We start from the raw sequence: 21,354 nt of genomic DNA on the forward strand, positions 1-21,354 counted from the left end.
TATTCATTAATAATCTTTTTTGAACTGTGGCATTTCGTGTGTATACCCTCACAAATGTAATTATTAAAATAACTTGGTTAAGTGTTGCTTTAGGTAAACCAAGAATAATAGGTACTGGTCTGTGTCTAAGCAAGAGCTACCCTTCATTTTCTCAGTTCTTTCCATCGAATCTCTCATTCCTTCTGTCAGAAAAACACATCTTTGCTATCATATAACCCATTTGGAACAAGGTTACTTTGGCTAATAATACTTAATTACTATCTGAGGATCAAGGAGGAAAGGCATGGGTACTGCATATCCATGAGGTAGGACATTCTTAGACAACTTTTTCCTATTCAACAGCAAGTGGAGCCTAGCTGTTCTTTGTTTAGAACCTAAAAGAGAAAAAAGTTAACAGCTATCTAAGCACTCTAGTTTTCATTTTTGGCTAAAACTTTGTTAGGTGATTAGACTTGAGACTTGTTTGGTGTAATTTGTCTTGAAAAAGCCTGAAAGGGACATGACAGTTAATATTTTCTATCATGCATATTTCATTGTTTGATATTTAAAGTTTTATGGCTGTGATTTTTTCTTAGATATATTCCTAGTAATAAGAGGGTCCTTGAAGTCCATTAATTTAATTCATTTTTAGTATTTATTTGCTGTATCTTATTTTTAGAATTTGTAAAATTCTCAAAATATTCAGAACTTAAAAATTTATTAAAATGGTGCAAAATAGCTACTGTATAAGTTAGAGATCCCAAGCCTGTTTGCTGTTCATGAATTAGACAATGGCTCTTTTCTTTGACATGATTTTAAGAGATTTGAATAATAAAAGGAATTTGATATTTGAAATGAGAATTTATACTGGAATATTCAAAGCATGAAAGGAGAAATACAACATTTGCACTTTAAAAATTGTTTCATTTTTAATAAAACAGACAGAATATTCACAGTTAAATATGAAGATAAGTGGCATGGAAAGAAAATCAAGTGGAAGAAGAGATTCTTTTTTGGCACAAACAAAAGATGCAAAAGAAAACATGAAACCACCAGTCAAAGTATGTTTTTCCAAACTTAAATAGAACTTACAAAATTAAGATATATTGTAGCTTGAGAACATAACAACTTTTAATTGAAAGAAAAAGCAATTAAAGGCTAAATAAAAGGGTTAAAGGGGAATAATAGAGCTTAGACTAAAAAGATTGTTAGGATAATGTGGAACTCTAGAAAAACTTTGGGAGATGATTCATTCTTTTTATTTGTTTGTTTGTTTGTTTGTTTATTTATTTATTTATGATAGTCACAGAGAGAGAGAGAGGCAGAGACACAGGCAGGCAGAGGGAGAAGCAGGCTCCATGCACCGGGATCCCGATGAGGGATTCGATCCCAGGTCTTCAGGATCGTGCCCTGGGCCAAAGGCAGGCACCAAACCGCTGCGCCACCCAGGGATCCCTGATTCATTCTTATTAAAGTTACATCTGCTTAATATGTAGCATCCACTAAGTACAGTAGCCCCTTTGAAGTGGAATGAACTCTAGGTATGAGTAGTTACAGCATAGGTAGCATATAAGAGAACATTGTAGAACTTCCGTTATTGAAAGAATGCTTAGGTGAGATATCGATTTTGGCCTCATTTAAAACTCATAATCTTACTAGTTGACAGTTAACTGATTTCAGACAATAATTCTCTTCTGTGACTTCCAGTAAGGGTATTCTAGAATCTTGAAACTGTGGTCCTGGCAAAATGAAAGGAAAAATACTATTTTTAAAGAATGACTCCCAACACAGTCTGGTAGCAACTATAAAATAGAATGAAAACCAGTGCACTGAAAATTTGTAAAAATAACAGTCACAGTGTTACTGTATGGAAAGTATTATTTTGGCAACTTTTATTTTTTTTATTTTTTATTTTTTTAAATTTTTATTTATTTATGATAGAGAGAGAGAGAGAGAGGCAGAGACATAGGCAGAGGGAGAGGCAGGCTCCATGCACCGGGAGCCCGATGTGGGATTCGATCCTGGGTCTCCAGGATCGCGCCCTGGGCCAAAGGCAGGCGCCAAACCGCTGCGCCACCCAGGGATCCCGGCAACTTTTATTTAACTTAATTTGTGCTTCAGCTTCAGAGCTGCTGATGTTCTCTCTTCTTGCCAAACTACTTAATTTCCATATGTTGGCCTGAAAGCATATTTGTGCTTTGTTTATAAGTAAGTTGTCTACTTTTTGAAGAGTAGTGATAATTTTTATTTTCTGAATGTTTTCTAGAAGTAGAATGAAAGCAAGGGACACTGTACTAATTATTAACCTAGGATATCCTGTAGGTTTGAACTTTAAACTTAACTAGTCATTATTGAAGAACTTTACTTGACTAAGATAACCTAGGATAGAGATTGATTTGTAATATTGGAAGATAATTTGGAAACTCAAATATACATTTGTCTTTTATAAATTTGCAGTTGAAATTAGAATCGTCTTCTTCAAAAACAAAGAGTGAAATGCCTTTGGAAGAAGAAAAGTCTACTGACTTTGTGTTTATACCACCAGAAGGAAAAGAATCAAAGGAAAGAATACTAACTGAACATCAGAAAGAAGTACTCAAAACAAAGAGGTTTTGTAGTCTTTTATATTGAATTGGTATTCTATATTCACACTTAGATTTCATGCAATTAACTACAACTTTGTGTTTAGAACCAAGTATACTCGGTATAATAATGGTATATTTTAATGTCAAAAAACTATGCCATGCAGGCTGCATTTCATAATGTATACAGTTGTTACTTAGTAACGGACCAAATATTTACGCATTTAGAGCTGAATCATTAATGGAGGTAGTGTTGGAGAGAGAGAAGATGGTTAATGGAAAATAAACTTCTAAGTCTTAATATTACATTGTTCTTAAAAGATAACTCGATATACAATTTTAAGTTTAATTTCTAATTGTAGGAATACCACATTTTGAAGTTACTTACGTAAGTTCTTTTTCAGGTATGATATTCCTGCCATGTATAATAATCTGGATGTTTCACAAGACACTTTTTCTCAGTATACTCAAGAAGAGTCCGTGTAAGTATGGAAGTTGTTGAAGTAACTGGTTTTCTAATTTTAATTATAAACAGTATTTTAATTTATACATGTTTGTTTCAGGGAAATTCCTACTTTAACTGAAAAATCAAAGGAAGATTCTAAGGTGATATTTAAGGTATATTTGGTATTTCCTATTTTGGGTTTTTAGAATCATTATCCTTTTATGAAGTCTCTTGTATTAATTTGAAAATACATTGCATAATCCTTCAACTCTATCTAATAGACTTTGGTTGAATTGTAGTCATTGTGTTTGTAGATGTGTGTCTGTGTGAGGATGTGGATGTGTATCTGTATGTATGTAAATATAGTAGGATTTATTAAATATAAATACATTAAATTACATAAGTAGAAACTAATGGGCATCTATCACCAACTTTGGAATATTTGCAAAATACTGAAAGTCAGTGATTACCTTTTGAACGAATGAGGTTTCATACTAAGATTTCTCCTAGAAAGTCAGACTTGTTTTTCATTAATCTATATACATGTGTATGTTTCTGTGCAGGACGGACAAACAGAGAGTGACATTGTCTTTCCTCAAGATGTCACAGAAAACTGTGGTACGGATGAACATCTTGGAAAGGCTTCCCTTTCGAATGAGTGTGTTTCTAATGACACAAATCCAAAAATACTGAGCAGTAATAATGATGCCAGAAAGAAAGCTTTAATTTCATCAAAGAAAACCACCAAATGTGCATCTAGTGCAGAAAATACTTCTGGTGTCAACAGTAGTTCATTTTCTAATGCCGTCATTTCTGGAACTCCCCCACAGCCTACAAGTCGGAGGCAAACCTTTATTACTTTGGAGAAGTTTGATGGTTCAGAAAATAGACCTTTTAGTCCGTCCCCCTTAAGTAATATGTCCTCAACTGTTACAGTGAAAAATAACCAGGAAGTCATGAATAAAACAGATATTCCACCAAAGGCAAAAAAAAGAGAAATGGCTTTTGTAAAATCTGATTCTGAAAAAATAGTGCATGGGATTAAGAAATCAAGCAGAAGGTCGAATAAAGCTGAACAAACAGGGAATAAAAGGTCTAAGCTCTTAATGAGATCTGATCAGGAGAAAAATACTCAGGAATCTATTGATGGCACAGTAGTCTTAGAAAATAACCCACCTGGTTTGCTTAATCAAACAGAATGTGTGTTAGATAATCTGGCTCACCTTTCTGAATCTGCAGTGGAGAATGAGGATACAATGCTTAAACCAACAATAGAAAATGCAGTATTACTAGAAAACAATACTGTAGAAGAGAAAACAGGAATCAGTTTGGAATCCAAAGAAAATACACCCCCAGCTGTAATACCAGCAGACCAAATCGTAGATGAGGATAGTCCTGTTCAGATCACTCCAAATCAAAAAACCCTTAGACGATCCTCAAGGCGACGTTCAGAAATAGAGCCTACCACTGACAGCCAAGAAAAGGAAAATAATCCTCAAAAAAAAGAAAGACGTAAGGAAGAAGAAAAGACCCTTCAGAAAAGTCCATTGCATGTAAAAGATGATGTGATACCTAAGCCAAAAGTGATTTTTGAACAAAGTGTGCAGGATAATATAATTGAGAAAGGAAATAATTTACATGAGAAGACTTTTGGGGAAACCAGCACTATTGATGAAATTGATGAAAGTAAAAGAAAGCTAGACCTTGAGAATATTAAATCTGAGGGAGATGGTGCCCAGGACATTGCAGATAAGCCCTCTGAAAAACCAGTAAGTGGACGAACACGGTATCAAACCAGAAGAGCATCCCAAGGTTTACTTTCCAGCATTGAGAACTCAGAATCTGATAGTTCTGAGGCAAAAGAAGAAGGTCCCAAAAAGAAGAGATCTGGCAAATGGAAAAACAAAAGCAACGATAGTGTTGACATTGAAGATCCAGAGGAGAAAGTGATAAAACAGGAATGTATAAATATCCAACACCAGACACTTGATCCCAAAGCAAATTCTGAAGTAGAGAGAGACCTAAAATCTCAGATTTGTGAACAGAAAGAGGAAAATAATGTAACTATTGAAGATTCTACGGCGTCTTCAGATTTATCGCAGGTTTCTGATGACGTACCAAATACTTATGAGGGAAAAAGTAAAACCAACAAATGTGCAGAATATTCCTTTTCAAACCCTTCTGTGCCAGAATCAAATCTAAGGACTAGAAATGCCAGCAAGAGATTACAAAAACGAGATTCTGTAGAAAATAACACTGTGGGAGAATCCTCAAAAACAGGGACATCAGACGTTTCTTTGCCTTCTGAAAAAACTTTACAAATGCTCGAATGCCAGCATAAGAGAAGTAAGAGGGTAAGGAGATCTAAAGGTTGTGATTGCTGTGGAGAAAAATCACAGCCTCAGGAAAAGTCATTCATTGGGCTAAAGAGTACAGAAAATTATGATGTAAAGGTCAGTGAAACCAAAAAGACAGATACGCAAACACCTGTAACTGTATCAGAAACTTCTAATCTGTGCTCTGAGGTAAAACTTTTAGATGATGAACATCACAGTGTGAATTTTCATTTGGATCTCAAGGAGGAGAATGATGCTATTAATGATTCATTAGTTATATCTGAAACGGAGTTGAAAGAAAATCCTACTCAAAACCCTCTTCCTTCCGAAGTTGTAAGTGTTGAAGAAACCTGTGATATGGATTCTGAAGAAGCAACATCTCTTGAAAGCCAAGAGCCAGCCAATAAGAAATGTAAAACTGCTAGCCCATGTTTAAGTGATTCCAAAGATAATTCACTGGAACATTGTTCTGCCTTGGAGACCAACGAAGAAAAGCCAGAGTCTGTCTTGGAAAAGGAAGTAAGTTTAGAGAACATTGTCAGTGCTGAAACAAATGCATGTAAAATTAAAGCAGAATTCGATCCAGAAGAAGCAGAAGCTATTGAATTGGATATCGAAAGTGATAAATCTGAAGCTAGCTTTTCTGAACAAAAGAGTACTGAAACTGATGTTCTTGAAGAAGAGGTAATGGAGATAAAGAGTGAAAGAAGTGATGAATCTGAAGCGGAGACAGCTGAAGAACTGGAGGCTGAAGAATTTAAATCTGATATTGGTCATTCTGATAATACCACACCTATAGAAGTGAACGCTCAGGTGGAGATACCTAAACAAACAGCCGCCGGGGAATTAGATGAAGGAAGTGACGAATCTGGTCCAGGCTCATCTGAAGAAGTGAATGCTGAAACCGAAAATTGTGAAGAGACAGTGATTGGTGAGGTGAGCAGTGAAACGGACCAAGTTAGGGAAACAGAGGACGGGGACTCGACCAAAATCTCTACTATTCCTGTAGAAGCCGAGACAAAGACATCAGCTACCGAAATCAGCAATTTTGTTCCCAACACACTGGAGATAAGCACTGAAGAAGGGAAGGTTGTTGACTCTAACAAAACTGAAACAAATACTGAATTTAGTAAGTCTGAAGAAACCATATTAGAGAACAATCGAATGGTTGAGGGAAATGATGAAGTTTTACAGGAAGTTCACCATACTTCAGAGAAAGTGGAGGAAACCTCCCAGTCTCGGACATCTGAAGCAGCCATCTCTGATCTAGTAACAGAAGACAATAATGCATCTCCTCAGAAATTAAGGGAACTTGATCCTTTATTTATATCAGCAAATGGCAGTCCTAGTGGCATGCAGACACGCTGTGTCTGGTCTCCTTTGGCTTCTCCCTCCACCAGCATTTTAAAGAGAGGACTAAAAAGACCTCAGGAAGATGAAATATCATCACCTGTTCACAAGGTAGGAGAATCGAGGCTGCACATTAACTAGCCCATGTTTATTTATTTATTTATTTATTTATTTTTTAATTTATGATAGTCACACAGAGAGAGGGAGAGAGAGGCAGAGACACAGGCAGAGGGAGAAACAGGCTCCATGCACCGGGAACCTGACGTGGGATTTGATCCCGGGTCTCCAGGATCGTGCCCTGGGCCAAAGGCAGGCGCCAAACTGCTGCGCCACCCAGGGATCCCACTAGCCCATGTTTAATTGAGTGTTTTGGCCGTACAGTGACACCTGGTGAATGACAGACTTTAGACTGATGGGACCACTCATTTTGAGTAACAGCCACAGTGACTAGGGAAGAGAGCACGCAGACGAAGAAGGGTTGATAAAGGGGCTTGAAGTCCTTTACTTCAGGACACTAAAGATCTTTAACCACATACATTAATGAGGTTCTCCTAGGATTTTTTTTTTTTTTTTTTTTTTTTGCTCATAACATGAGGAAACATTTAGAAACTGATAAGCTTTAGTTGGCACTCACTGTGTGCTAGGACATTACGCAGTCTGTCACCTTGAAGTGTTTCTATAAACTATTATTTCCAGACCTTAGCTAATGAGGAAAGTCTCAGGCTGTGCTTTTATCAGTTTCTGGATGTGATTTGATTCATAATTTTATTTCCCCATCTTTACTAAACTGACTCCTTTAGCTTGTAAACATGGATTTCCTCTATGTACCTGCTTTAGCTCCAGCTCCTGACCCTCTAACTTGCACATCATTTGTTGAATGAATAAATTTAAAAAGTCAGTTACATATGCTTACAGAGCTCAGCTTGTCATCTCCTTAGTAAAGGACATGTTCTGAAAAGGTATGATGTGAACATTCTTTAACTTTGAAATTGAACCTGTGTTTGTGTATACAGACATGCGTGATAGAAGAGAGACTTTTGCCTTTAACAAGCACCATTGTGAAGAGTTCCTCAAGATGTATGAAAAAATCTTACACTGAGAACTCAGTTTTTTGGCTTTATTTTGCTTTGCTTTTATATTGAGGCTCTTGGTGTGTGGGTTTTATATATATATGTATGTATTTAATATAGAAGTTTTTATAAAGCCTGAAGATAGAATGTATTGGGGTTGAGGTCTTCAGTATATTTTATTTATTAAGGTTTTATTTATTTGAGAGAGTGAGAGAACAGAGGGAGAGGGAGAAGCAGGCCTCCTCCACTGAGCAAGGAACCTGATGCGGGTGTCCCCAGGACCCTGAGATCATGACCCGAGCTGAAAGCAGACATTTAACCGACTGAGTCACTCAGACGTGCCCTCTTCAGTATGTTTTGTTTGATAGTGTACCTCATATTTAATTTTTATTTAGGCAACAGCAAGACATTTTAGTTTTCCATAGGAGGAAAGTATAAATCTGTCCATTCTTGGGAATCAAGACCAGGAGACATTTATATACGTGGTTAGTGGTTATGCCTTATTGCATAATTATTTATTGCATATTTATATCAAAAATAGCTGAATGAATGAACAGATCATAAGAGTTTAGAAGAGGCCAAAATGAAAAATTGCTGTGACTCTGGTACCCTCTAAAGGGTATACAGGCTAGCGTGATACACCAGAGACCAGTTAGTACTATTTCTACTTCTTTTCCTTGTATTTTTAAGTCACTGTAGTAAGCCTACAGGGTAAGTAGAATTTGATGATAACGATTTCAACTGCTATACGCAGTTTCATTTTCTACCACTGTCTTTGTTGGTATTTTATGTATAGACCATTTAGTACGTGGATAATTGGAATGACCAGTGGTATTAAGTAGTATCTGTGAGAGCCATTTGGAAATGCAGCTGTGTGCACTGGCTTCTAATCCTACATGCTATTTTGGGGGGACCTTATAATGAGAATTTATGATGTGATTTTTTTTTTAATTTGTTGAATAAAAACATGACCCGTGTTTTCAGGTTCGCCGTGTCTCCTTTGCGGATCCGATATACCAAGCAGGATTGGCAGATGACATTGATAGACGATGCTGTAATGTTAGGTCCCATTCTTCAAATAGTTCTCCCATAGTAAAAAGTGTTAAAACTTCACCTACTGCACATTTTAAGGTAAGCTGCAGGCTTTAAAATACGTGTATATGTATGCAGGTACAGAATTGCATAGTACAATTTGTCTTAAAATTAATAAACTTCTTTGGTGTGGATACATTGTTTTGTCTGCAACATGGTAAACAAGTATGAAGAGGTGGAAAAGGCAGCGATAATCCCAAAAGCAATTGATTAGGTTAATAGTTGACTCCATTTTCTCAAAATTGTAGGAAATTAGTGCAATCTAAGTAATGAAAATAAAGTTTGTAAAATTATAGTTTTCTAGGGTTCTGAGTGAGTTTTTTTTCTCTCCTTTCTTCTGTCTAGCATAATGCCACTTCAACCAAAGGATTTCTGTCCCCAGGATCACGTAGCCCTAAATTTAAGAGCTCAAAGAAGTGTTTAGTAAGAAGTGATTTAGTTTTCAAGCAACTTTATATTTTCATGTTCAGTCAGGTGACCTCTATTTAACGATTTGAAATTTATTCTAAGATTACAGAAATGGTTAAAGAGTCTATGCCATGTCCAACAGAAAGTGTTTACCCAGCTTTGGTGAACTGCGTGGCTCCAGTTGATATCATTTTACCTCAGATTACATCAAACATGTGGTAAGTAGTTGTTTATGCTGGCTTATACTTAACGATGCCACTTGTTTAAGAGGAATATTTAAATGATTGGGCTTCTTAGATTTAGAATTGATTCCTATGCACTTTCACACATTTTATTTTAGAAATAATTCATTTGGGAAGAAAAGTGTCTTATAATAATACAGTAATGGCTAAGATAATTGTGTGCTTAATTTTTGCCAGGTGCTGTGCTGAGCTCTTTGCATGTGTTCTCTTCTTATTTAATCCTTTTTTTTTTTAATAATAAATTTATTTTTTATTGGTGTTCAATTTGCCAACGTACAGAATAACACCCAGTGCTCATCCCATAAGGAGTCTGATTATTTTTTCCACTCTTACAAGTTGAAGTTCAGAAAGGTTAATCCAGCAGTGTCATGCAGCCATTAAGTCATAATACAAGTGAAGTCTGAGACACATACTGGGCTTAGTCTCTTTCCAACGCTATTGCTTAAGCCAGGCAAACACATCAAATTCAGATTGTAAAAGGATATGATGATGTTTTTCCTTTTTCTCTTAACCTCTTCAGGGCAAGAGGACTAGGACAGCTCATTAGAGCTAAGAACATAAAAACGATTGGTGATTTGAGTACTCTTACAGCGTCTGAAATAAAAACTCTTCCTATCCGTTCTCCAAAAGTGTCCAATGTAAGAAAGGCTCTTAGAGTCTATCACGAGCAGCAGGTAAACTTAGATGTTCTAAATCAAATATAAATAAATGATACCTCAGTAGATAGTCTTGCTTAAAAACTCATTTTATGCCACCTTTTCTTCCCTTCCCCCACAGTCAAGAGTAACTTTAAAAGATCACTTTATAATTCCACAGATAAGTTGGCTTCTTGATTTTTGTACAGTTTTATGTAATGTATTTCTTTATTCAAAATTTCTCCTCCTACTTCCTTGTCTCACTCATTTCCACCAAATTGGTGATTGATTCCATGGATACTATTCCTAAAACCTGGATGTTCAAATCTAAACATTGTAATGAGAATCTTGCAAATTTGTAGTTAACAGTATTTCAGTTTTGATGTCCAACACAACTCTAATTTTTCTTGTTCTTAACAACTTTTTGGACATTAAATATTTTGGGTCATAGACATTTTTCAAGATTCTCTACTTCCCAACTCCTCATAAGAATATATGTGCAAAACTATATCACTTCAGAAGGATTCAGACTACTGAAACCTTTGCAGAGACCCTTTTTGTGTCCATTGAAATTATGCAGAATTATGAATAAGTGTAAACAGTACGTTAAACTTGAAAACCAGTGTTTATATTAGAATTTCTAAGAGTGGAGTTTGCTAACTACTGAAGACTTGTGCTGTTTTTTTTTTTTTTTTTTTTTTTAAGTCTCTGATTTAAAGATTTATTTGTGATCTTTAAAACTCTTTTAAGTAATCCAAAGACTACATTAGTAGTTTGTAGCCTCTGCCTGCTGTGGACATTTCATAAAAGTGGGATCATATAAGCTTGGTCTTTGTGACGGGCTTCTTTGAGCATAATGTTTTCAAGGTCACATATATCAGTATTTCATTCCTCTTTATGGCTGAATAATATTCCTTGTGTGAATATACAACATCTAGGTCATCCATCAGTTGCTTAACATTTGGGTTGTTTTTACTTTTGGTCTTATGTACACTCCTATACAAGTTTTTGTGTAGACGTGTTTTTCTTTTCTCCTAAGTATCTACATAGGAGTTGAATTGATGTACCCATCAGTATGGTAACTCTAACCTGAAGCTGATTTTCTGAATTTTCTCAATCACTAATCAGTAATCCTGGGAACACCTTTCAAAGTTGCATTCTTTTTTAAAGAAGTCCATATGATTTTAAGCTTGGCACTCTCTCTGCCTTGTATTTTCTTACCTTCTAAACTTGGGAAATACAGTGTAATTTTGTTGACTACCATAGCTATTTCTTGAGAAGTCCACTAGAAAATACTACAAAGTCATAACCAGCTCTTTGGTGGGAAAGTGCTTTATAATCCCATTTTGTGTGTCGTTTTTTTTTTTTTTTTTTTTAAAGATTTTATTTATTTATTCATGATAGTCACAGAGAGAGAGAGAGGCTCAGAGACACAGGCAGAGGGAGAAGCAGGCTCCGTGCACCGGGAGGCCGACGTGGGATTCGATCCCGGGTCTCCAGGATCGCGCCCTGGGCCAAAGGCAGGCGCCAAACCGCTGCGCCACCCAGGGATCTCCCATTTTGTGTGTCGTTAATAGAACTTAGTTTCTTGGCAGGATTAGCTGAGCTAATAGTCATGTTTTGGACTAGGAAGCATAGTATGTTAGATTCTTTTCCAGTGTTAGTTTTGTTCGTCTTTTTAAAAGCAACTTTTCAATTTGTTGGTTTTGTTTTTGTTTTACTGGCCTATGTATAATCAAGGTAAAGTCTCGTGGACTAGAGGAGATTCCAGTTTTTGATATTACTGAAAAAACAGTAAATGGAATACAAACTAAATCTGTCCCTTCTGATGAAGAAAGACTTGCCTCAGGTATGTTTTAGCAAAGCAGGATTGTTTTATGTACAGGATCAGCTGACTTTGAAGAAATACTTCTGTTATGCGCTTCTCGTTTTAATTTGACCATACTCTTAATTTGACAGGTCTTGTGTGTGTGTGTGTGTGTGTGTGTGTGGCCAAGTGCATGAAAAAGTAACTAATTTGACTTCCAAGTATGTCTAGTTGTTTTTCTCTAATTGTCAGCTGCTGCTCCATCAAGGTCTCAAGGATATAAACTAAACAATGTTCCAGTTATGCTGTTAATAAAAATGAAGTCGCCTGACCATTTCTTTAATGGCACTGAATAAGTTATGGTGTAGATTTTTCTGTTGTTTTGTTTCCCTTGAGGAACAGTGATAACCTTAGCCTGCAGTTCTCAACCTAAATTCTGGGCACTTAAGCTTTTAACTTAAAAGGAGGTATATACAACCTAAGTTTATCTGGTAGACTTCATTGTGCTTTTTTTTTTTTTTTTCTTTTTCTTTTTCTTTTAGATTTAATTGATCCTGTTGCTTTAGAAACTCCATTACCTAAAAATCTTCTGGCGCAGATTAGTGCACTTGCTCTTCAGCTAGATTCAGAAGATCTCCATAATTATTCAGGAAGCCAGCTGTTTGAAATGCATGAGAAACTTGGTAGCATGGCGAACTCTATAATAAAAAATTTGCAGTCACGTTGGAGGTCACCAACTCATGAAAATTCCATTTAGTATTTTAAGAGAAAATTGAAGATTTTTTCCCCCCTCACATCACTGGATTTGTTGATCGTAAAATAAGTTCTGAAATATAGCACAATTTCAGACTGAATGTTTGAAAAGTTGGTAACATTTCAAACCCTGAAGGGCTGTGATTTACTATGTAAGTTCAATTTTGTAAGTTCATTATGTAAGATTTTTGTTCATGCAACATTTTCTTGGCTACTATGTGCAGTTTTTCCAAAAATTTAAATATCCTACTGAAATAGTGAAGCAAAAACCAGAAACAAAAGCATTTTATTTCACACATTTTAAATTCATACGTACTCTGATGAAACATTCATGAAAAATGAAAAATACTTTATTTTAAGTAAGCAAAGTTGAACACTTCTATTAGAAGTTTTTGCTGAACTGATGAAGGTGTTTATACTTGTTTGTTTGGTTTTTTTATTTATATTTGTTGTGCCTGAGGCTTAAAAAATTTGTTCTCAGTAGAACACCTCAGGTGAGATGCAAAAAAATGGAGATGTGTTTTCACAGATGTCAACTTTGGACAACTTTGAAGAAAAATACCAAAAGTTGCAACTTTTGGGGTTAAAATATTAAAGCAGAACTTAATACTATTCCATTCATTTGCATTAGCAAATATTTGCGCAGCAGCATTTGCTTGTGAAAATTTAGTCGTATGAGACATGCACGACTTTTTAAAATGCACGACTATTTGTACATTATGTATAGATTATAATGTTTTTAATTTATAAATTTCAGCCTTTGTTAATGGCATGAAGTTTTCTGCAGCTACGTGTGAATACCTTTGTTTAATAGAAACCTATTTTGTATATATTAGATACTGAGACATCAGTATGGACAGTAGAAGTGCTTTGTGGGCTTGCTGCAGATGTTTGTAGGATTCTGTATCTACAAATGAAATAGTTTTGTACTTAGTAGTCTTAGTAAAAACATGAGTTTATTTTCTAAAGTAACCAGGAGTTAAAGTTATAGAAATGAGAAAGTGTTACATGAGAACTTCACTATTCATACCCATACTTTTTTGTTGTTGTTGTTCGGAAGGAGGAGGGTATCAGCCACTGGAAAGCTTCATTACATTTCAGAGTTTGACTATTTTTGTTACAAATTGAACTATTAACTATTAAGTCTAGAATTAATCTGTTCTTTTCCACCTATACCTAAAGCAAACTTGAAAGAAATTTGAAACTGTTTTTGAAATATGTATGTTTTGCCTACTTTAAAGAAATAGGGTGTATATAATTAAAACATTTGTAAATTTTACCAACTAGTATTAATTAGTCCCTGAATTCCCGTATTTGTTTCATCTCTTTGCAGTGAGAATATTTCATTTGTTCTCTGATTAGAATGAGTGAGTAATCTTTACAGTTTCATACTTTATTCAGAACTAACCAGCTTAAAAAGGCACACATTCTTCAGCAAGTTACAGGAAGTTTAATTCTTGTGTTTAGTTATTAGTTCCTGTATTCAGAAGGGGACCACCTGCCAGCCAGGAAAGTTGATCTCTTTTTCATGATTATAAATCCATCATCCTCACAAATATTTTGGGAGTGTAAGTTTCATAGTCCTATACCAACGTTGGTTTCAAAAGAAATTCTGGAACCGTAAAACTGAGGATTGTAGCTTAAAGAAGTAACCAAAAATAGAAACTTAAACAGTTGTAATTGTGGTTTATATTGTCTCTCATTTCCCAATTAGATTTTATAGTAAAGAGGCACATAAATTTTTAGTTATTAACAGGTGTGAGTAAGGAGTATGTATATGTTTGTTTGAAGAGTCAAAATTGGCATTTATTTCATGACTGTATCTTACAGTTTGTGTGAACTGGCTGGTGAGATGAAGTTCTTGAGAATGTGAACCATATAGGAGAAAATGTGACTAAAGTAATTGATTAGCATTTACTTAAATCAATGAATTTGATACAAGCACAAGCATTAATTTTCACACGATGTGATTGAACCAAGGATATGTTTAAAAATGTTATTTGAAGGCAGCAGTTTGCTAAATCTTCATTTTTGAGATGGTTGTGTGTTTGAGGCACCTTATTTTTAATATTCTTGCCTTACATTTTTCTCCAAATTTTTCCCTGAATGATTTCTGAATAGCAAAAAATATTATTCCTCGATCCATTTCAGTACATTAACTATTAAAATCAAATCAATTTTTGGCTATTTTCTGAAGGTTAATAAAGCAAATGGCAAATATTAATAACACTCCAATGTGATTTCTTATTTTATGCATTTATAGAAAGAATCTGGTTGCAGAAGCACAGTATAATTTCTCGTTCCAAATGGACTTCATGTAGTGGATTTAAATTCTCAGTTTTGAACTGAGCTCATTGTCAAAGATGCTAACTTTTACAAGTTTCAAAGCCATTATTGAATGCTATAGAGCTTTTGCCAAACTTCCATATAGTGTAGAATGAATCTGATACCATGACAATATTATTGGATGATATAGTCTAAAATAAGATTTAAATCTGAACATAAAAAGCATGATAGTTCCTGGCATTGCTCATGGATTCTTTACAGCTTGAAAGTAGTCAGGGATTCTGTAATATATTTAAGAATCACAAAAATGCCGAGGAACTTGGATTATATTTTGCCTAAAATAAAAGTGGCAGGGCAAGAAACAAAATTAGGGGAAAATGAAAGAGGTGAGTTTTTTTTTTTTTTTTTAAGATCAAGGAATGACAGTAATTAAAAGTAACTGCTCTTTAGAAAACCTTTATTGGAATTTAACAGAAAATAAAGTTTAAAGGGTTCACATTTTCCCTTAATGCCATTCTTTCCATCTTGACTATAATATAATCTAGTAAGAAGGGCCTGGTTTCCATCCCATATTCTTCATTATTGATTTTCGGGGAGATAACTTGCAGCTAGGCTGGAAGGCCATAAAATAGCAGTTGATAATACTAGGCTGAAATTTTGGAGAGGAGGGAGCGGTTTGCTCATTAGCCCAATCCATTTTATCCCTAAGCCATCAGAAAGGTCTTCAGCATTGATTGTATCCAAGCATTAGAGTGAAGTTTTGACTCTTAACACGGTGCTTCTCAAACTATGTATGTATGAAAATGCAGATTCTGATTTCAGCAGGTCTGGGATGCGTCCTGATGGTTCATCTCTAAAAGCTCCCGCATGATCGCGCAAATGCTGATGTCTGTGGCCTGCATTTGTGGTAGTTAGGCCTGTGGGGCTTCGGGCTGCGGATGAGGTGATAACACAAGCAGGTGTAAGCCCCAGAAATTGTTGCCACAAAAGATAGAATTTAGTATTTTTTTAGATAGCTTTTTCAAGGTTATGATCGGGGATGCAGACTGGTCTTGAAGGCTTCAAAGTAAAGGTCAAAGGTTTTTCAGGAGTCAAGTGTAGAATTTTGCTTCATTTGGAGCTTTTTTTAGATACAGGAAATTTGTGCTTTGGGGAGGAAGATTTATATTTTTAAATAGGCAGACAGTTATGTATTTCATGTTGTAAAGAAACTTACTAAATAAGAGGCCATGTGAACCTTTTCCCAACAGTAGTGTGTGTGGATTATGTTCTCTTTTTTAGCATAAAACTAAATTTTCAGGTATTAGAAATATATCTAGTCTGTAAATAAATCTTGCCTTCTAAGTTAAGGAGCTTCACTATTTTACTAATAACCATTGTAGACAGACTACTCCTGGCAGTGAAGTTAGCAATACCAAACAAAGTCGTAGCTGACAGATGTGACTTGTCATTGTAGTAAAGATCTCTGGTTACTTTGCTGTTAATTGTTGAGAATTTCTGTTTTATCTTAAAATGGGGTCTGAAAGATGTTGAATAATTTGGTTCTCTAAAAATGAGTTTTTCTTAGCCTTCCGTTTCCTTTATGTCTTAAATACTCTTCATATGAATTGGACTCATCCAGAGCACTTAATACAGCCCGGAGTTAAGTAACGGGTGTTTTGAATTGATATATGAAAATGTGTCGATGGCTTGATCTGTAAAACAAATCTGGGCCTTAGTTTGTGATGGTCTGATGAATGATACGTTTATTACATGCCAGGCTCTGTATATTGTTTACCTATTAAAATCTGAGTCATTAGGATTTGAAGATGTATAGCTATTTAATAGAGCGGTAGTCTTAACTGAGTGCTCACCCATTTCTTGGAATACAATGTTAAGTTTCATAACACGATCTTAACCATTTTTTTCTTTGTATACCGAGCCAAAGAACAAAACCAAACATGAAGTGCCAAGCTGTAAGTGCTTATTCTCCTGAAGTGTATACCATTAGAAGAAAAGAGAATTTTCCGTATACCTGAGAGTATAGGATCAAAAGCGGTATTTTAAATTGATAGCACATGGAATAAAAAAATGTATGTAGCTTTTTAGTACAAGGACAGTCGTGTATATTTTGAAAATAGCTGACAATTATCCTATATAGGACAGTACCAGAGTTGATATTTGTAAATACCCTGAATAATAATTTAAAAACCTACATTATTTACAGGTCATGTGTCTGGCTCAGTCACTGGTGGAGTATGTGACTCTTGATTTTGGAATTGTGCGTTTGAGCCCCACATTGGGTGTACACATTGCTTAAAAATAAAATTTTTTTAAAAAGTAAAATATACATATACTGCTCTCCCACCCCCACCCCACCCCCGGCAGTAAATAACTCCCCACAATAGGCAATACTGTTTCTTAAGTAAGTAAATAAATCGCGTGTAAACTAGGAAGTTCGTCTTCAACATAACGTCGCGGAAAACGGTGTAGTAGCTGTTTTGATCCTTAATTGAGTAATTAGCAGGTGCTAAGGACAGGTTTAGTCCTGTGGAGTGGGCGGGCGTCTCCTAAGAGATGAGCCTCCAGGGTTGAGAGTAGAGACGCGAACCGTGGCGCCTTGACCCGGTAGTAGGTACGGACAGGCCTGTCCGTTTTGACGTTTTCTAGAAGGCGGGGGGGAAGCTAAAGTGCTATTTTGTGACCCGTGGGGGGAGGAGCGGAGGTGCCCGCGGGACCCCGGGGTGGGCGGGGCCTGGGCGGGGCCGGTGCTGCTGGGACACTCGGACGCGTCAGACCGGGCCGCGGCGTGTGTGCGGGCGGGGGGGGGGGGGGGGGGGGGCGGTGGCCCGTGAGCCGGGGGTCCCCGTCCCCGTCCCCGATCCCGTCCCCGTCCCCGTCCCCGTCCCCGTCCCAGTCCCCGACCCCGACCCCGACCCCGAGAAGAGCTTGCTTCGCTGCACGCTCGGAGTCGGGGGCCGCGGGGCGGGAGGGGGAGGGGCGGCCCCCCGCGTCGCCGCCCGAGACCGGGCATTGGAACGTTCTTGGAGAGACGCGCTCGAATCTGGCCTCTGGAAGCAGCTCGGCCGCGACGGGACCTCGCCGGCGGCTCGGGCTCCGGCTCCGGCTCCGGCTCCGGCTCCGGCTCCGGCTCCGGCTCGGTCTGCGCCCAGAAGCTCCGCTCCCGCCGCCGCGCGCCTGGCCTCGCCGAGGGCCGTGGGGACCCCGTGGGGGGCGCGGGTGTGGGCCGGTCGCCCCGTCGGGGACCCGGGCTCGGCGGCCGCGGGCGAGGGCGTGGCGCGTCCGCACGGAGGACCCCGCAGCTGTGAGCCGCCGTCGGGCCGCGGGAGGCGGGCGCGGGAGGGGACCTCGTCTCCGTGTGGGAACGTCCCAGCCCTTAACTAAAAGCGAGAGAGAGAGACGCAGAGACCCAGGCAGAGGGAGGAGCAGGCTCCATGCAGGGAGCCCGACGTGGGACTCGATCCCGGGGCTCCAGGATCGCGCCCTGGGCCAAAGGCAGGCGCCAAACCGCTGCGCCACCCAGGGATCCCTGGCTTTTTTTTTTTTTTTTTTTAATTTGCCCCCTGTTATCTTTTTTGTTTCCTAAGTCCCACGTAGCAGCAGGATCACGGTGTTCATCTTTCTCGGACTCACCTGGCGCAGCGTCCGGTCCTCCAGCCCCATCCACTGTGCGGACGGCCCGGCCCCCTCCCGGCCCCCTCCCGGCCCCCTCCCGGCTCCCTCCCGGCTCCCTCCCGGCTCCCTCCTTTCCTGGGGCCGAGTAACCTCCGCGGCTCCCCCGCCCGGTTGCCCCCTCTCCACGGGCGGACGCCGGCCGCCCCCACACCGCGCGCGGCTCGCATTGGGCTGTGAGTACGGCCCCGGGGTAGTTCCAGTTTTGATTTTTTGAGGACCCTCCATCCTGTTTTCTACAGTGGTCGCGCCGGTTCGTATTCCCACCAGCAGCGCATCGAGGTTCCTTTTCCACATCCTGGCCAACGCTTTGTTTCTTGTGGGCTTTTTCTTTTTTTTTTTTTTTAGTTATTCTGGCAGGTGTGAGGCGTATCTGCCTCACTGCAGTTCTGATTTGCATTTCCCTGATCCGTGGTGATCCGTGAGGTCGAGCATTTTCTCGTGTCTGTCGGCCACGTATTGGTCTTGGAGAAATGTCTGTTCGTTGTGTGTCTTCTGCCCGTTTTTATTTAGGTTGTTTTTTGGTGTTGAATTGCGTTAAGTTCTTTACACACTTTGGATGCTGACCCCGTATCAGGTCACTTGCCGGTGTGTTCTCCCACTCAGCAGGTTGTCTTTTAGTCTTTTAGTTTTCTTACTTCCTTTGCTGTGCGGAAGCTTTTTATTTTGAAGCAGTTTCAATAGTCTCTTTTTGCTTTTGTGTCCCTTGCCTTAGGAGACCTCCCTAGAAAAATCCTGCTATGAAGAAAAAAACTGTGGTTCTAGTCAGTGTCAGGATTACTGCCGATGCTCTCTTCTACGATTTTTATGGCTTCAGGTCTGCCATTCAGGTCCTGAATCCACTGGGGCTTTAATCTTTGAGCGTGACGTAAGAGAGCGGCCCACTTTGGTTCCTTCGCATGTAACTGTCCAGGCTTCCCCACACCGTTGGTTGCAGACACGCTCTCTCGCTGCGTAGTCTCTGCCTCTCCCGTGAACAATCCGCGTACAGTCCCGCCTCCCGTCCCGGTCATTGACCCGAGCGCCCGCCTCTGCGCCCGCACCTACCGCTCGGGTTCCTACAGCTCCGTGGCACATCTTGTTATTGAGGATTGTGATACGTTCAGTTGTTGTCTCTTCCGAGATCGCTTTGGCTATTCGGGGTGTTTCGTGCTTCCACACAAGTTTTAAGATGATTCTATGTGTGTGAAAAATGCTGTTGGCATTTTGAGAGGGACTGCGCTAAATCTGTAGACCGCTTTGGATAGTGACATTTTAACAATATTTGTTCCCCCAGTCCGTGCGCGTGGCAGATCTTTGGATCTGCTGGCGTCCTCTTCAGGCTCCTCCTCGGCATCCTCTACTTTTTAGACATCAGGTCTCTCACTTCTTTGCTGAAGTTTATTCCTTGGTATTATTTTTGGTGCAACTGCAAAACAATTTTGGGATGGTTTCCTTAATTTCCCTTTCTGTTGTTTCATTATGAGCGTATAGAAATGCAACAGAATTTTGTATATTTGTATCCTGAGGCCTTACCGAATTTATGTATCCGTTCTAATAGGTTTTAGGTGGAGTCTTTAGGGTTTTCTATGTATCGTATCGTGTCACCTGCAAATAGTGAACGTTGTAGTGCTTCCTTACCAATTTGGATGACTTTACTTTTTCTTCTTTGATTGCTGCAGTTAGGACGTGCAATACTGTGTTGAGTGAAGGTGGCGCGAGTGGACATCTTTGTCTTGTTCTTGACCATTGGGGAAATGCTCTCAGGTTTTCACCAGTGAATAGGATGTTAGCTGTGGGTTTTTTCATATACGGTCTTTATTGAGTATGTTTCCCCTAAACCTACTTTGTTGAGTTTTCATCATGAATGATGTTGTACTCTGTCAGATGATTTTTCTGCATCTGATGAAATGAGCATGTGGTTTTTATCCTTTCCTTTGTTGATGTACTATGTCATGGTGACTGATTTGTGAATATTGAGCTACCCTTGTCTTCCATAAATCCACTTGATCGTGGTGGATGATTTTTTCAGTGTATTGTTAGATTCCGTTTGCTAACATTAAATAATCTGTTCTCATTGTTTTCTTAATTTCTATTTTGTTTATTTCTGCTCTAATCTTTATTGTTTCTTCTGGTGTTGGGTTTTATTCTTTCTTTTCTAGCTCCTTTATGTATAAGGTTAAGTTGTTTGGTATTTTTCTTGCTTCGTGAGTTAAGCTTGTATTGCTATAAACTTGCCTCTTAGAATAGCTTTTGCAGTGTTTCAAAGATTGCGGACTCCTGTTTTCATCTTCTTTTGTCTCCATTTATTTCTGCATTTTTTTTTAAGATTTATTTATTCATGAGAGACACAGAAAGAGAAGCAGAGACACAGGCAGAGGGAGAAGCAGGCTCCATGCAGGGAGCCCAACGTGGGACTCAATCTGGGGACTCCAGGATCATGCCCTGGGCTGAAGGCGGCGCTAAACCGCTGACACCCAGGTGTCCCTGATTTTTTTTTTTTTTAAAGATTTTATTTATTCGTGAGAGACAGAGAGAGGCAGAGACGTAAAAAGAGGGAAAAGCAGGTGGGACTTGATCCCAGGACCCCAGGATCACGGCCAGAGACCAAGGCAGATGCTCAACCACTGAGCCACCCAGGGGTCCCTTCTCTTTGATTTCTTGATTGACCCATTCATTGTCTAGTAGCATATTATTCAACCTCCATGTATTTGTTTT

At 38.6% G+C, this 21,354-nt stretch overlaps 1 protein-coding gene across 5 annotated transcripts in view; it reads left to right on the top strand.

Annotated features, from left to right (window-relative positions):
- Positions 1-17,310, top strand: part of RIF1 (replication timing regulatory factor 1) — a 52,699-nt gene extending 35,389 nt beyond the window's left edge. For 3 of the 5 annotated variants that reach the window (XM_038565193.1, XM_038565194.1, XM_038565195.1), the window contains exons 26-36: positions 921-1,040; positions 2,437-2,588; positions 2,966-3,043; positions 3,125-3,179; positions 3,570-6,803; positions 8,747-8,893; positions 9,200-9,277; positions 9,365-9,480; positions 10,025-10,178; positions 11,880-11,988; positions 12,489-17,310. In XM_038565193.1, the coding sequence (XP_038421121.1) occupies positions 921-1,040; positions 2,437-2,588; positions 2,966-3,043; positions 3,125-3,179; positions 3,570-6,803; positions 8,747-8,893; positions 9,200-9,277; positions 9,365-9,480; positions 10,025-10,178; positions 11,880-11,988; positions 12,489-12,703 (4,458 nt within the window). In that variant the 3' untranslated portion in view covers positions 12,704-17,310. Of the gene's footprint in view, positions 1-920; positions 1,041-2,436; positions 2,589-2,965; positions 3,044-3,124; positions 3,180-3,569; positions 6,804-8,746; positions 8,894-9,199; positions 9,278-9,364; positions 9,481-10,024; positions 10,179-11,862; positions 11,989-12,488 lie in introns of those variants that run through there. The other 2 variants (XM_038565197.1, XM_038565196.1) reach the window with 2 other exon arrangements.
- Positions 17,311-21,354: the final 4,044 nt, after the last annotated feature.

The sequence above is a fragment of the Canis lupus genome, chromosome 19 (assembly GCF_011100685.1).
Source record: "Canis lupus familiaris isolate Mischka breed German Shepherd chromosome 19, alternate assembly UU_Cfam_GSD_1.0, whole genome shotgun sequence".
Taxonomy (NCBI): domain Eukaryota; kingdom Metazoa; phylum Chordata; class Mammalia; order Carnivora; family Canidae; genus Canis; species Canis lupus.